Source organism: Cyprinus carpio, chromosome A8 (genome assembly GCF_018340385.1).
Source record: "Cyprinus carpio isolate SPL01 chromosome A8, ASM1834038v1, whole genome shotgun sequence".
NCBI lineage: Eukaryota > Metazoa > Chordata > Actinopteri > Cypriniformes > Cyprinidae > Cyprinus > Cyprinus carpio.
In genome coordinates this window covers 24,285,818-24,303,971 of record NC_056579.1, presented here as the reverse complement: position 1 = coordinate 24,303,971, position 18,154 = coordinate 24,285,818, and the positions used below count along the sequence as shown (strand labels likewise).

Here is an 18,154-nt window from a genome sequence, read left to right as displayed (position 1 = left end):
CGATTTGAGAGCTGCTCATTTTGCACAGCTTCTCCAGAAAAGGTGCACATACTCTGATTCAGTGTTTATTCTTGTTTAGTGTTTACTCTGATACCTTCATTTTCACCAATGCTCTTAAATCTGTTTATATTACAGTAAAAACTATAATGTAATCTTAATGTTATATGGTCATGTTTATCAAAATAAAACATACAAATATATAGACCCCACTTTGTTACTTAAATAGTACTGATTTATGATAAACTTTATTCTTGTTCATATAGGCGCTGTATTAAGCAATACAAAAAGTATTGAATGAAAAGTGTTTCTGTTGCTATGTGAAAAAGTCTAAAATGTCTGTGTATTTGACAAATATTGCATCTAAGCTACTATTACATCTGTAATAAAGTACGCAAACACAGCACGAACGTCACAACAGTGATCAAGAAATGTGACCGACATGACGGCTTCGGTTTCAACTCCTCCCCTAACTGCAAACAGCTAATCATGCCGATCGGTTAAATTAAGCTGCAAAGTTCAAACACACCTAATGGCATCAGGACAATGGTGACTGGCTGATGGCACCTCAAGACCTTGCACAGTCCCAAATCCCTTCACTTTTGTTTAACTTTTTGTTAACTTAGTTAACATGATCCCTTTGTTTTACTATAGGTTTGCATTTACAGTAGTTTCACCCCAATAATGACAATTTAGACTAATTTAAGACAATTGTTTGTAGAGAAAAATAATACAAACATGCTTTAACAAAAAAACGAGCTTCATATTTCTGCTTTTATATTCCCAAAATGCAGAATGTCCCACAAACCTCTAATATAAATATGTGGATATTTTTCTCTAACTGAAAAGCAAGACAAGATAACTTTCTATGGTATCTAACGATATGCCAAGAATGCTGTTAACTGGTATTTCATTAAGGTTCTGGAGTGAGGATTAGCAGACATGTTGTACTTGGGCACTGTGTTCACAACAGTGGGAGAGGAAAAGTCTTTATTTGATAACTGAGAACGGTTTGTTCTGACTTTTGCACACATGCATATGAAAAGAGGAAGAGGATATATGGGTCGAAAATGAGCACAAAGCTGTAATGAAAACAGCACTGCAATCTGATCTATTTTAATCCTACATTTAAAAGACATTACACATGCAGGGTATGGATTTGCAAAAACATTTCCAAAGAGAAAGTCACAAAGAAAGGGATGAATTACAAAGCTTTGTGAAAGGCCGAACAATCTGAGCCAACAAGTGAGCGCACGCTACCCAGGAGTTCTGGCTCTGTCTTTGGAAAGGGAAATTTGTGTATGAAGATGTGCTCTGTTTGCTCTGGAGAATGTGGGTCTTAGATGAGCAAAATCTTCTGTGCATCTGTAATTAATTGTGTTGACGTGAACTCAAATTAATGTGATTAAAGCCCACTGTGTCTAGGCATGCATGCTCAAACAAGTATACAGGTGCATCTGATTACCTGAATCCTGGCTGGACTTGGACTCTGAGAGGCTGACGGCCGAAGCATCACGAGACTGGTCAATCATACCGATGTTCACCTTGTGTTTGTAGGGATCCAAAGCTCCAAGTAGACCTAACACACGTATGGCCTAACAAAGATGACAGAACCTCAAAGTCAGTTTAAAAATGCAAAAGGTTTCATATTCAAGAGCAGTGGTTACCAACTAATGAGCTGATGAGTTGAATAAGGTGTGTTTGATTAAGCAGACAGTGTTGGGATACTCCAGGAACATGGTTGGGAACCACTATTCTAGGGTACATATTGGATTGCGTCTGACAGCTTAGGTATCTGACTTATTGCCCTGCTGCGTTGTTTGTGTGATTTATTTTGGATATTTACAAATTTTGTATTAATTGATGAGTTGTTAATACTTCATTTTTTTTTTTATCTAATGTGTTGGAATGGAAAGCACAGGATTGCGGGATACCATAGACAATAAAAGACACATCTGTATCTGTATGCTGCCTTCAGAAATCGATTAAAAAAAAAAGAAAACAGGGCAGCAGGCCAAATTCAGCCATCAGGAATTCTCCCTGTGCTCCTGATGGCCAGTCCAGGCCTGCTGCAGGGGTAGGATTTTTTCAGCTTTCAGACACAGCCTCGCTGTCCCAAAATATTTGAAACAAATTCCATGTTCTATTTAACATAGATAGCAAGTGGTTAGATAACAAGTAGCTTTAAGCACATGATATGCATGTACACTCTTACATAATACAAATTATCACACTAAAGTGGCAGGATCTGTTCTACTTATAACTAATTTATGGTAAAAAAAAAAAAAATAATAAAAATGTCATGATTAACTATAATTACCAAAACTTAATTTTTAGCTGTGTCTCATATTTTGCATATACCCATGTTACTGTTTAATTTCCCCATTAATAAAATAAATAAAATAAAAGTAAACTTAAATTTTTCTAATTTTTTATACAAATTGTGCTGAATGCATTCATCAAGCTCATTAAATAAATAAAGAAATAAATAAAAATTTGTAAATTATGGAAAAACATCAGTTGAACAATGTCTGAAGCACTTCCTTTCAAATAACTGTTGCACCTGTATTCATGGAAACTGGCATTCAATGACAGGAACAGAAATCAGTACCTCTCTCCTAATCCCCTGGTTCTGTTCTGTCTTCAGGAAGTTGAGTAGCACCTCCAGTAGAGATGGATACTTCCTGTATGGCTCCACCACATACCCAGTACTGGCTACTTTTTGACCAAGAGTCCAGAGTGCCACCTGGTAGGAGAGAAGATGATGAGTGTGTTATTGCATACATTAACATTTTTCATTTAGCAGGTGCTTTTATGCAAAGTGAGTTATAAATGAGGACTATAACAAGTAATGTATAATAAGGAGGTCGTTTTTGAAAACAGCAGGATGCAGTTAAGTGCTTACAGAATTTTTGAGTTGTTTCTTGAATATTGTCAGGGATTCGGCTGTCTGGATAGGTGTACTTGCATATTTTATTGACTTTAATATATTCTGTTTGGTCTTTAACACTCCTAAATGCTGTGTCATTAAATTATCATCACTATCCATTTATTAGTTTTATTAGATAGCGTTTTTAATGTGGAAAAATGATTGAGTGCTGTTTTATTGAGAAAACACCTTTTAAGATTGACCCAGAAAGTCAAATAAAGCCCCAGACACAGTTCAGAGCAGGTGAAATATTTAGTTACATGAGCTTCTGTGAACTTCAGGTAACCTAAAACTAACTAAATCATCCAAACTCTATAACACTCCTGATTGCTGAAGCAGAATCCGACAATGTCATACCAAGAATGAAAGCCTTGTGTAAAGTTGTGTAAATGTTAAGGACATTTGACTGCACCTCATAACAGTTCCTTTAAAACCTTTCAGACTCTAGAGTGCCTCCAAATATAAGTGAAATACACAAGTACATTAGACTGTTTCCATAGTTTTTTTTTACGGAGTAAAGTGGAAAGGAGAGTGCTTTTCAATATTCATACTGCTTTGCAAAAGACAAAAAAACAAATTGCTTCACAGAGTAAAAATACAAATCTTGTGACTATAAGAACATTAAAGTACTTTTTTTTTCTGTTAACATCAGCATAAGCTCACCCTCTCAGGAAAGAAAAGGTCTTAAAGCTACAATATGTTTTTGATTAAAATAGTAATGATAATAATAATAGCAAAATGTTATTAATTAGAGTGCAAAAAAATAAAATTAATAAATAATTACTTTTATAAATCAGGTCTTTACCTGAATAAATTTTTATAAACCTATAAGAATTATTTATATTTAAGAACTGTCGGGACGGATATTCATACATTTGCATATATTTGATTTTCATCACATTTGGTGCAGGCAACTGTAGATAACGCTGTGCTCTTTATTGCTGGCCAAGGTACTGAAGGACATTGAGCAGGTGTTGATATATAAATGTGGGTGGTAATATGTTAATGAGCTAAGGTTGTGACATCTAAACAATGACAACTTCTGAGTCATTTTTGCAGATTAGCTTTGCAGATTAAAAATCTCTGACATATAAGTGTCATAAGAGGCAACAAGTCAAAATTTAGACATAAAACATACAAAATCAATTTGCTGAACTAGGATTGAGAGAGTTTGGTTCAATCTCATAAGGTTAATACCAAATTTTGGATCACACTACCAAATGAAAAAAAAAAAAAGTGCATAACAATGGACCAAAAGTTTAACATGGGAATGAGCAAACCTGTCGCTTAGCTAATGAAGACGAGTCCTGCAGCATGTCCATAATAATAGGGAACAGCTCATCCATCCATTTCCTCATCTCCAGTCCACTCACCTGGTACAAATTTAAGAAACAGACACACTTAACAGCATGTCAAATGAACAAATTAAATGAACTTTCAAGGTTGAAGATATTTTGAGTGTAATGCAATTTTGAGCGTGAATCTAAAACTGAAGTATCAGGAAAATACTGCTGCTAAAAAACAATCTGGAAGCAACAGAGCTTGTCCTTAAGACCACTCTGTTCTTGTAAAGCTCATTCAAATGGCATCTAACTATTTATCTGTTTTGGAAGACTTCAGTTCGCTCTTACACTTAATTCCTCTTTTCCAATCTTTGGTACACCTACTTACCAAGTGTCCACAAATATTCTGTATCTATGCTAGTATTCCCAACTCTCTACTCCATAGAGCTTCTAGGAAATGATCCCTTACCTGAGCAAGTTCTCCAATAGTAGCTAAAACACTGATAACGACTCCAGGGTTTGGATCAGGATCTTTCAGCTTCAAGATTAGGGCCTGCGGGAAGAACAGAATTGGAAAAATCACAATTATTTAGTCTGACTTTGAGAACGTCATAATATCTAAATCCAGAAAAGAGACTGGCCATTCATTATTAGATTTGGGAATCCTAAGGAATTATTTTAGTGCTATTAAGTGAATTTTAAATAGAAATGCTAAAAAAACTACATTAAATACAACAAAACTATTTTGAAAACAGTTCATCTTTATATAACAGTTCTTTTTTTGAATGAGTAAGTTTTTGTTAATCTGCTAATTACATAACATTACAGGCCAATCCTACAAAATGTATACATTACATCACATTATTGGACATATTTTTCTCTTTTCTACTGAAAGCCTGCATGCTTAATGTAGTTTTACAGAAATTATTATACAAATATGTGAAAATAATGTTTACAGGGCACTTCAGGAAAATAATTATTGATTCTTCAAAACATTATGGTGTAGATTAAACCATGAAATATTAAACATTTATTATAAAAATAACATGTCTAACATCAGCCAGAACACTTACAGTCATGCCCAAAAATATTGGCACCCTTGGTAAATATGATCAAATAAGGCTGTGAAAATTCATCTGCATTGTTAATCCTTTTGATCTTTTATTAAAAAAATTCACAAAAATGTATCCTTTCATTGGATAATAAGAATTTAAAATGGGGGGGAAATATCCTTATGAAATAAAGGTTTTTCTCAAATACTCGTTTTAATTTTCACAGCCTTATTTGATCATATTTACCAAGGGTGCCAATATTTTTGGGCATGACTGTATATATTTTTTTGAATCTCAACCGTACAAATTATTGTGACTACTATCCAAGTACAAACAAATAAACTTCCTTTTACTCAACAAAACATTTGACAACAACCCCCAAAACACATGCAGAGAACAGAGGATGTGAGTGTACCTTGAGAATGGGCTCCATGTAGGGGCGGATGAGTCGGGGGGCATTAGACACCAGGTGACCCAGCATGCGGGCACTCTGTTCTTTGTTTCGGCCCACGCCACTATGTTCCAACTCGGTAAGGATCTGGACAGAGTTTTATTGCGTTGGAAAGCACCACAAGTTTGACGTTATTCAATTTTGTAACAACAGACACATTCATAACAGATGTGTGACAAAAAAACATTTAATATGTGATAATAAAAGAGTATAATAAAAACAAATAAAAGTGAACTGTTCTATTGAGAGGGCAGTCACACAATGTTAATGCTTCCATGCAATATAACATCTGCATAAGTTGCTAGTCAACATAAATAAATAAACAAGTTAGTTAAGTGAATTTGTTGATGTGTCAGGAAAACAGACTCAGGCCAAGCTGACTACAGCTGCAGTGAAACAAAACAGCAGATATTTCAGCAGAAATACATTTACTGACTGCCATCTGTTGGTAGTTGAGAAAATGGCAACAGCGCCTTTTAACAATTCTGCAGTGTAGACGTCACAGTAACAGAAAAACACTGAGAATAAGTGGAGGGAAACAGGTAAACTCCATGGAATAAGAGAAAAAAAATTATTGTTGTGCCTTTGGATGTCAGATGCAGAATGTAAATCATTTTATAGAATACTGTCGACAAAGACACCATTTGAAGCTAAATGCAGACATTTAAACAGACGGACTATGGATGAAACCTGCTATGATTACCCTACTTTTAAATCACAAATTTGATTTAGACAATAGGTCTACATAATATTCACATATGCAGTTCATAGGGTACATAATGTATCAGCCCTACAGTTAAAGCATGAAATAGCCAACTATTTAAACCTATAACATTTACTTATTTTTTTCTTTTTACAAATCTGACTTTTTTTTTCACAAATGCAGGTTTATATCTCCTAGTTTGGACTTTATAACTCAATTTAACTGAACAATTGCAAGTTTGTCAATTCTGACGGGGAAAAAAAAAGCCAGAAGTGTGGGATAAAAAAACTCTCGATTCTGAGCCAAGGGGAAAAGAGAAAATGATGAGTTATCAGAATTGTGAAAAATAATCTTGGATTTGTGAGAAAAAAGTCAGAATTTTGAAATACAAACTCAAATTTACCTTTTTTCTGCCACCAGATTGGTTCCGCCCACAAAAAACACCAGAATTGGTCTATAGCATGTGTATGTACACTGTGCACAATATGAAGTTTATTATAACCTTCTACATTTGGCAAAATGTGCTGTATACAAGAAAGAACACTGGGTGAAATACTGTAGCCCACAAAGCATTACCTGACTTTTTTTTTTTTTACCTATTTTAAAGGAACACTACACTATTTATCCCCTAGAGTTAAACAGATGAGTTTTAACTTTTTCGAATCAATTCAGCTGATCTGGCAGTAGCACTTTTAGCTTAGCTTAGCATAGATCATTGAATTTGATTAGACCATTCTGTAGTTACATTGTGTACTAAGACTGATGGAAAATGAAAAGTTGCTTTTTTCTAGGCCGATATGGTTAGGTACTATAGTCTCATTCCGGCGTAATAATCAAGGAACTTTGCTGTCGTACCATGGGTGCAGCAGGCGCAATGATATTACGCACCACCTATAAATAGTCTCCAGCTAGTTTGTGTAGTTGCAGAGTTGCAGCCGGCAAATTCCAGGTGCTGCGTAATATCATTGTGCCTGCTGTACCCATGGCAACAAAGTTCCTTGATTATGATGCCGGATTGAGAGTATAGTTCCTAGCCATATGGGCCTAGAAAATTGCAACTTTTCTTTTTCCGTCGGTTGTAGTACACGATTTAACTACAGAAGAATCAAGTTTTAAATAGGGAACATATCGAAACTCTTTGGTCATTTTTGAGCAAGATGCTAATGGTCTAATCAGATTCAATGATCTATGCCAAGCTAAGCTAAAAGTGCTACCGCCAGACCCAGAGACCGGCTAAATGGATTCGAAAACGGTAATACTTAACAGTTTAACTCTAAGGGAGTTGGAAAATGAGCCTATTTTCAAAAATAGTGGAGTGTTCCTTTAACACCCTGAGCCATCTATGACTTCTGTGTGGATTAAATAAGTATCTTCCTATGGTCCCATTCCGTCTGAAGAAACAAACAAAAAAAACAAAAAAAACCTGAAAAACGTTTGAAAAATTCTGCAATAGTTTTCTCTCCAACTTAAATATTGATGTAATAAATATTTATTAATTCATTCATTCATTCACACTTTAGATTTGAAACAAATTATCAATATTAACGAGCCATTAACTATGATTTTTGCTTAAATAAACTAGTCATTTGCTTCTTATTAATAGTTAGTAAGGTAGTTGTTAAGTTTAGGTAGGAAATAGGATTAAGGGATCTAAATGATGGTCATACAGAATAAGGCATAAATAGGAGCTTTATAAGTAATAAATATGCATGTAATATACATGGTAATAAGCAAATTAAAAGTGTTATTTATTGTTAAGAACTGTGGGATTGGGGGAGTGTGGGTATACTTAAGGGAGGTTCTTGTAACTGTAAGCCCTTTTTCATTTAGTAATATTTATGTGGGTGGTTTGGGGTTAATAAAGAGAGACCTTTAAAACTGTTCTTTTATTTTCCTATGTAACTATGCAGCATGCACTGCAGTATTCAGAAAGCCCTAAATTTGCTCCACTGCACACTTTGTCAAATGTAGTAGGTCATCTGGGTATGTCAAATGTACAGATATATATTCAGGATACCAGATTGTGACTAAATGATCACATTTTGCAATCGTTTCTCCTGTTAGTGTTAATATTTTGTTAGAAGTCGTACTGGTGTCACCACAAAGTTGTCCAACTCTCTTTGATTTTAGTTGATATATGAGAAATATCAAACCATAAACACTCCAAAAGCAATCAGCAAAAATGAAACAGCGCTACCCGTTTGAATAATTATAAATATTTGAATATATTTATAATAATTATAATACAAACAGACATTTACAATTCCTAAGCACACTTTTGGCCAGTGCTTATACTTGCACTTGTGTGTTATTCTATTCACAATAGACAATACCCAGTAAAATACAATCAGTGGTTTACTCTCAAATGTGAAGTTAAACAAAATATTAACTTTTATTGTTAACTGCACTTATTAATATTAAATAATAATAATAATAATAATAATAACAACATAATTGCTTTTATTATTAGTTCTGTCCTTACATTTTTTTTTCTTCATTTTATTCCCTCTGCTGGTGCTAACAAATCACGTGTTGGTGCCACCATCTCTACAACTTGATGCCACCAGTGTCAACACTCTCATATGTTAGTCTGAAGCCCTTATATTTTAAATATATAAGTATGAGTAGTGTGATAGAATTCTATTTCAAATATAGCCACGTGCTGTAAAACATGCAAATACCTGAATGAGCATCTTGCGCAGAAAAGGCATAACAAATGCAGGGTTCATACTGCTGAGACGGCCAATAGTGCAGATGGCCAGTTCGCGGATCTCAAACACTTCATCATTAAGTGCCACAAACAGGGCTTGGAGGTTCTCTGCTTGTGCCAGGTGGGCATCAAAGCGCTCATCCAGGGAGGCCAGCACACAGTATCGAATATCAGGGTCTGACAGGAAGTAACATATACATAAATTAGTGCACCAAAAACTTAAAGATATAATGTTCCAGATCAACTGCCAACAAAGCATGTCAATATCAATCAGGAAAATAAGAGTTTCTTTTCAAAGTGATAAAATGCTGCAAAAATGAATACACCCTCCAGAATTTAACAAAATAAGACTAAATAAAACATTTCTGGTGCAAGTTAAAGGCAAATTTTTGATCAACAGGTGAGTATGTTGAAGCAAAAAAAATTGAACAGGAGTAATTTCTTGGCAATTAAAGCATTACTTGGCCATTTGAATAATTCTCAGACTTAATACGAACAACAATAAAACCAATTTGGAGAGAACTGTCAGGAGACTTAAACTTGAAAATAGCAGCAAAAGTAAATTAAAAAGAATGGACTTCTAAGTTAACAAGCTCCCTGAAATAAAAAAATAAAAAAACTCATTTTGTGAAGAGTGATGTTTTCTTAGAGAAGAACAAGAAAATACCATGCGTGTAACAGCTGGCAAAAGATCATCATACAGTAAGATACATCAAACATCACTCAAGGTCATACAGATGTGGAAATTTTTCGTGAACTTGTAAAATCATTACAAAGAAGTAGGGGTGGGGGATGTTGAATTTTGATCCACAATCTTATCACTATTCTTTTTCATGATGGTTTTAATGACTATTTTGCAAGTTACTGAGCAGTAAAAACTAGTACAACTAGTTAAATTAGACCTACAACTAATTTATGTAAAACGGTTCTCAATATTTATTGAATTTATTCAAGGGTATAGAAATATTTGCAACTCTTCATTTAATTTAATTAATTTATTGAACAATTATACGAGCATAAATTTACAGAAATGTATACATAATCTATAAGTTAACATGATTTTAAGCAGCTGTCTCTCTTACCTGGGTCAGTGATCCCAACCACCAGTAACTTGCTGAGAACATCAGCCACCACCTGCACAGCGGTTTGACTGACCACGTGTCCGTGGCCGCTGATCAGGTGGATGGAAGGGGTGAGCAGACGTGAGCAGGTGCGAGCTGCCTCCATGCGGATCTCCTTGTGCTCACTGTTCAGGAAGTGGTCCGCACAGTGGCGCACAAACTGAGTCAACGAATGACCTAAAAATGAACCAAACAGTAAAGAAAAAATATAAATTTGCCAGGGATATTTTTGCTAAGATTGCCACTGGCGACTATGTAAATTTACATGTTATGTTTAAAAAATTTGCATCGAATGCCTTTTTTCCTGACTGTTTTGCAATCACAACTTTTGTTGTTGATGTAATAAACTGTGACGATGTGCATCAAAGTTTTAGAGAAAAAAAAAAAAAAAAGTTTGTTGTGGCAGTATGAGAGAGATCGAAATTGACAGATTCTTGCAAAGAAAAAGAGCAAAAAAGCAGTGTCCATTTTGTGCAAAACTTGAACAAACTACAACAGATGCTGTCAGCTGTGTGGACATTTACAATATCGGTAACAATTCTCGTTTATAATCGATACTAATATGGCTTGCTGTTATCAAGATCTTTAGTCTATATCCTGTGTTCTGTTAATGTGTGGACTTCATATTATTTGTAGAGTACTTGCCGTCCAATAATCACAGTAAGCTTTTTCTGTCAAGACCACTATCGTCAAAGATGATTGACAATTAGCATACAATTTGGATTGGCGGTATGGTTCTGTTCTGGGCAAGAACTCCCTGCACATCCATGCAACCTAGCATGGATGAGAGTAGGGAGAGCAGCAATAACCCCCGTTGAACCAGCACGTAAACCAATCATATCTTTCTCTTTACTACTATAGTACGAAATAAACATGAATGGACATAAGATAGCCTATAATACAACTTATTGAAATGTCTCATGTAATCGCTCATTCAGTGCTTCAAACTGTGGAAAACGTGTAAAGCTCGTAAACAATGCCTTTACCTCAGAATAGCCATTCGGTGTCCATAAACTCATAAGTCAGCTAGAAAAAATAACTAGAGGAGCTTATTGCTAAATATATGCACTATATTGCATATTAATATCTTTACTTAACCTGTTGTCTACATAATAAGAAAGAATGCAAAGAGGTAAAGGTTAATTTTAACACCTATAAATTGCATGTTAACCTACTAATGAAGATTGGAAGACTGGACGTGTAGAGGGTTTACTGGATATGGTGTACCGGTTATGACAGCATTTATAGGATGCATTGAGGAGGAGTGATGCTGACATAGCACATGATATTGGCACAGATTCTGTGTAATAAACAATTCTTTGTGAGTGTATATAGCTCTCAAGTTGGAAAAGATATTTAGTTCCCACTTTAAGTGAACCTGAGAGTTCCCAGTACATTTACAAGAGGGATTAAAATGCTGATTCTGTAAAAGGAGTGTGAGACATAAACATATGACAGAAATGTTGAAGTGTTCAAAATAAATAAATAAAGCAAATAAAACATGATTATTCTGTGGCACTTTAAAAAAAAATAATCTAACAATTTTTTGTTTCTTTTCTTTTTTTGTCTGGAGCCCTGTAAGGTGTTCTGGGTAGATGCATTAAAAATTAGGAATATGACTGCAATAATGTAGGGAATAGCATAATAATGTTAAGTTTAGCTTAAAAAGACAGCAAGCCAATTTCACTCCACTTTTCATCTCTTGTGCGTAACATCTGTCAAACGATCCTGTGGGTATTCATGTGAGCGCTCTATGACGAGCATCAAAGACTTTTATTTACAGCTTGCTTTTACAGCGTTACACGAGCATGATAACCGATCGCTAACATGCGTTAAGCATGAGGATGCAATGGCCGATCAGACACATTTAGGTTAGTCAGAATACACTCAATACTTCTTAAAATGTACGTTAGTGAATCTTTAAATTATAGCCAAAAGCAAGTGTGAACATTAGGGGTAGGGCTGCACTATTAACTGAATTTCTAATCATGATTACAATTATGGATACCACAATTACGTAATTGTTCAAAGCGGCAATTAATCGTTCAGAGTCCACTTATGTTATGCTGTGTGCTTAAGATGCATTTTTTTCTTTCTACGTGTTATCTTAAGGGTTTTTTCCCATTATTTTAATTTTAGTTTTAGTATAACATTTATATTTTAAATACCATTCTTTTTTTTTACTTTTTTATAAGTAAATTTAAAGAAGAAACCAATCCAATGTATAGTTGACATTTGAGGCGTAATACTATAGAAAAGCACTTAAAAGTTTTTCTGCTTGTTTATTTTCATATAAAAATACGGCATGCAGTTGCATCAAACAATGGTATAACATAATTCAATGTAAATTGTGATAATCATAATAATCGCAATTACAATTTCAAGCAAATAATCGACAATTATGATTTTTGTCCTAATCGCGCAGCCCTAATGAGAATTATGTTTTAGTATCGGCTCCAATGGTGCCATTTTCTGCAGGATCGGGTATCGGTCAGATGAGACCGATCCAAATCTGATATTGTGCGCATACTATTCTGTGTTATTGTTAAGCACCACGAAAGGCACAAAAACATTATAAAGCACCATAAAGTTTTCGTGCACTATATTTCAAGTGTTCTGAAGCTGTTCCATAGCTTAATGTGCATGAAAACAGCGTTTTGAGTTCGGTTATGACAATCTTTATAAGATCTTGTTAAGAAGAAGCCATATTATTAATGATTATAAATGAGAATTGTTAACAATATTGGCAATAGCCACACAGCTGACAGCTTTACCTGTTGTAGTTTATACAAGTTGTGCACAAAATAGACGCTGCTTTTCTGCACTTTCGCTTCTTACGTCTCCAATTGGTACCAATAGTAAAGATGATTTTAAACTGATATTTTAAGTAAATATAATTTTGTTCATTTAGTAAAAAGCAGTAACTATTTCTAGACTAATATTTTTGTAGTATTTTCTGTTGAACTGTTTGTATGTACTTTATAGAAATAGCTATTCTATCCAGATTTATCATATCACCATTTGAATTTTTTTGAGAGCTAATGCAAAACATTGAGCAATATATTAAATATTGTCAAAATTTTGAAAAAATATTGAGATACAATTTATTAGCAATACTGCCCAGCACTAGATCAGGGTGGTCGTACACTTGCTCAAATCAAAAGAGACCACCCTCAAGTCTCTACAAATGCCTTAGGTCCCTCTTCTTGTGCAATTCTTTGGGATTTTTTTTTACAGGTTTAATCTCCTCTGCAAGTAACATATATTTGAGGCATCATTACTAGAAGTAGTAGGGACAGGACAGGATGGTCAACTAGTCATCTACAAACTAGACAGTCAATTGGTAAGGTTGACTGGTTAATCTAGATCAGTGTCTGGTGGACACAACAATAATTATACAGGGCTTCCTTGACATAACCAGAATATGTCTGTGGCAGAATATGTTTAGTTTATGTTTTGTTAAGTTTGGTAATTTGAGAGCGTGACAATCACGTATTGTAACCAGTGAATTTTCAGGACTCACAACCATATTTCCGGCAAACCTCTGCTATATGAAAGGCACTGCAATTGTCTAATTGCTCTCACATATACAAAGCGAGAGTCATTCCCTGCTGCAAGTGTGGGGTTTCAATGCAGATGTTATGGACGTCACCACCATATATTTTAGTCACTGTCACTATGAATACCAGTGATAATCATAGATTAATAGAATACGTGACATTAATAAAATACGTGATAGTCAAAATTACTAGAAACTTCCAAGCTGATGTGTTCAGAACAAGGTTGGAACAAAATTATGCAGGACATTGGCCCAGCAAAAAAAGGAATGGACAGCCCTGCCCTAGACCAACAGCAACCATTTAAGTAACTATTAATGAAATTACCTAATTAATAGTAGCACTTTGCAAACAATTTAAAAAAAAAAACTGGTTGAATTAATTCATGATTAAATTGACAGTAAAATTTCATTTCAACCATCATCATCTAAAGTGTCTTGTACCTTCAAATTCAAAGCTGCCTAGAGTACGCAGTGCCAGGGTGATGCTGCCCACGTCACTAGCCTCGGGGATATTGGTCAGGCTGGGTGACGCCAGCTGGTACGCCAGGCCCTTGGGCATACCGGGGTGACGCAGAGGCTTGTGCATGAGCACAAGAGAAAGCATTTTTAGCAGCCCATCCTGAATGTCCTTCTTTAGCTGTGGGATCTGCCTGCTCAGGTCATACAGCACTGCAGTCAGAGCAGGACTGAGAAGAAGAGAGGCACGCAATTAGACTCTTCTGGCATGTACAATGCTAGTAAAAGGTTTGTGGACAATCAACAGCATTTATGTTTCTCATGATGTTAAATACCTTTTGTTCTAAAGGCTTATGCTTAAATGTATAAAATTAGTTTTGAAGACAAATATACATTGTGCCTACATATTTGTTTTTAATTATGCTATATGTCTATTAATTGTCCAACATTGTAGTAGCGAATAATATGTTTCTATCTATGAGTTTGCATCTCGAAAAAAACTACTGCCTTGTAAAGGAAAAACTGAGAATAAAGCACTAGCCCCAAGCAGTTAGACTTGTACTGTACCTGAGACCAACCGCTAACATGGGCTCGAGAAGTTCTTTGACATCCTGTTGAATGCTAGGCCCCATAGCTCTGGACAGCATACTGATACAAGTGAACACAGTAGCATCCACCTGCATGGTCTTCTGCCTCCTAAAAGATTACAAAACATGGGAAAGAGGGTAAAAAGAAGAAGAATCAGGAACAACACTAGTACACTTGGATAGTTTTAAAATCTGAATGGATGAGCCACGTTTAAAGTCATGACACATATAAGCTAAATTTGATATTGATCTTTTATCATGTTGCTTGGCACTGACAAACAGCAGACAGGCAAACAAATAATATTATTCCTAAAAGATGAGAACTGAACTGAGCTGGATAATGGCATCACTGAATCAATGGTGAACTGACTTTAACTGAAAAACTGACTGTTTTACTATTGTCCTCTTTTTAGAGCTGCTTCACAGCAGAATTAAATTTTGTTTGCATTATTGAAACTATATTGTTTTCCTGTTTAACACTGTTAAGCTGGTTTGACACAATCTGTATTGTATAAAGTGCTATATAAATAAAGGTGTCTTGACTTGAACAAACTTTTAAAATATAACTTTTATCTCATTTTATATTAAATTTACAGTCTTTTCATGGAAAATACCAAATACTCTCTAGAATGAGAACTTCTCCCACCCTCTAAATTATAAATACAGCCTTCAGCCTACTACTGTATAACAAACAATGAAAGCAACTAGCAAATAAATAGCAAATAATAAATCAGAGTGTCGAAATGTCTTGATCATGTACCAACAGTTGTGTTTAATCATTATGAAAGTGCCTTCATTACTACTGTCAATAGTATAAGCCATCAAGTGAAAATACATCAACACAAGAAAGTAAACTGTTCGAAAACCAATTTTTATGGAATCCATAATTGTCGTTATTATTTTAACGAAATTTTAATAATTTACTGAACATCATTCATACTGTTGCAGTAGTTTTTGAACAATCAATAAATCACTTAAAGCTGTGTGGGTTGTGTGCTTAACCATGGTAAAAATAAAACACTGTATAGCATGCCCTCTTGTGGCTTTCTGCTTAAATTGTTGCAGGCCTCTAAACAGTGTTTGTATCTGAGCTGTGCACTTACAGAAGTTTAGATTTGAATAGTTTCAGGTTCTTACTTGTGTGCAAAGTCTTTAGGTGGCAGTGCAGCTTTGATGATCTCCAGGATCTTGCTGAGGTAGGGCTGAATTTCAGCCCTCACAGCAACCACCAGCAACCCCAATGCTTGAAATGCTGCCGTCCGCTCCTTTTCTTTCTTCAGGCAGCCCAGCAGGTGCCCCATAGTGTCCTGTAAATACTGATCTGAGGCCAGAAGAAAAAAGCATGACATATAGTTAATCAAATATAGCAAAAAGTGAAGCCAAACAAAAAATAAATATCCTAATATGCACAGTGAGCCCACAATGCATTTGACAACTTTGATACAGAATTAAAAATATCTGAATGTCACGGAATTAGAAACAAATATAAATATAGAAATAGTCAAAAATCAGCTTTGGAAGTAAGGCTGGGAGATGATCACAAGTTAGTTTACCAGTGAAAGTGTGAGGCTGGAAGGCAGCAAGTCGGGGCAGTAGGTTTAGGATAGTCATCTGAATGAGAGGATTCTTACTGGTCCTGTATTTCAGCACCCAACGGCACACCTGATACAACAGCAACAAAATACGTTAGATCCTTGGATGCTGTGGGAAATGTCAACTTCCCCGATCACAGTTGCACAGTTTTAAGAAATGTCTAGAGTTGTAACTAACACTACAATCTTATACACCACAGAGACGTTATTACATTGGCTAAAATGTGAGAAATCAAAAAAAACGTTGAAACTTTTTTACCAGGAGATATCTTAAATACATGCCAAATTCTAAGTTAACTGGACATGATTAGAATTCGGCTTGTATTGCATAGATGGGTTTGGAAAAGTAGATTTTTCAGAAAATCAGAAAGACCATAAATATGCATGTGATCTTCTCAGCATGTTCACCAAAGATAGAATTTTTTTTATCGTGAATAAGCCTTAATAATTAATTGCAATTTTGGCAATTTTAAGAGATGTTATGCAAAAATAATTAATTTTAATTTTGGTGTTTTTAAGAGATGTTATGCAAAACTCCACATTGACTATGTTTTAGTCAAAAAAAAAGGAGAAGAATTATTATAAATGAACATGAAATGTATCCTAAATTGAAAGGAAATTGACCAAAAAACATGCTACAATTTCTCTCTAAACTTTACTACTGGGACTGCTTCATTTGAGACCAGCTGCAGATAGGAGTTCTTTCGTCTTTTGTAATAAATGCAATCACTGATCACCTGGTCAAAACGCTCCTCCATCAGTTCTCTGCAGTACCGGCTCTCCACCAGCGTGCTTTTGGAGGGAACAGGTACAGCTCCAAAACTTAGGAAGCCTTGTGGTATGCTATATCCCAGCAGCCCCAGCAGAGCATTGGACTGCTGCGGCTGCACTGACTGAAAGCTGGTGAAGGGTGTGATGTGGCGAGGTTTAGTGCTGAAACCCATCAGCTCCTTGCAGTACTTATCATGAACCATCTGCTGCTGTGTAATCTCCTCCATTTCCTCTCTCATACGCTGCAGGAATGAAAGATAACAAATGAAACAAATAATGAATTAAGGCTGTCATAATACTGACAAGCCAACTGCAGAGTATGGCAAGCAACTGCGATGCTCATGTTTTTTTGTTTTTTTCATGAGGCTATGCCCTTCTTGTTTTACCCTTAATGCATGTGTACTGGACGTTCAGTAAGTTTGTCATAACCAAAGTGAAGAGAGTAATATTTTTGCACAACTTGCTCTTTTTTATGTCATTAAGACTGTGTTTCAATAATGGATCTATTGTGTTTGAGGAATAAATGTGCTTTTGCTACCTGTGACAATACAATGGGGTAAAATGTACAAAATTGGAATTGTTGGAATTTATATTAAGAGTTTCTAAAGTTTTTTCCAGTTTTCGTGTTGAAAATGGTATGGCAATGTTAGTTTTCAGTGTGTATTAACGATCTTTGAGCAAATTTACTGTGCGATTTGAGTGGCTTTTTCCCATTTGCGAACAAATTGTCACTTAGAAAATGTAATGTGAATACAGATGACAAAACACTAACCAAAACCATGAGTTCTGTATTATCATAGTTGGTTAAATGAAGTCAGTGTATAGTCAGTGGAGGTTGGTTAAAGGACACATGAAAATGTTATTGCATTTCCCTGCTGAATAATAAAAAAATTGCAAAAAAAAAAAAATTCCTAAGCTGGTTGTATGATTTTTGTTTGTTTTT

General features: G+C 35.1%; 1 protein-coding gene across 1 annotated transcript in view; it reads right to left on the bottom strand.

The window, feature by feature from the left end:
- Positions 1-18,154, bottom strand: part of LOC109094977 (mechanistic target of rapamycin kinase) — a 170,037-nt gene that overhangs the window by 149,915 nt on the left and 1,968 nt on the right. The window contains 12 exon segments of the mRNA XM_042761448.1: positions 1,463-1,592; positions 2,609-2,743; positions 4,207-4,299; positions 4,679-4,762; positions 5,677-5,799; positions 9,097-9,302; positions 10,208-10,423; positions 14,247-14,491; positions 14,829-14,957; positions 15,986-16,169; positions 16,402-16,510; positions 17,178-17,453. Coding sequence (XP_042617382.1) covers positions 1,463-1,592; positions 2,609-2,743; positions 4,207-4,299; positions 4,679-4,762; positions 5,677-5,799; positions 9,097-9,302; positions 10,208-10,423; positions 14,247-14,491; positions 14,829-14,957; positions 15,986-16,169; positions 16,402-16,510; positions 17,178-17,453 — 1,930 coding nt within the window.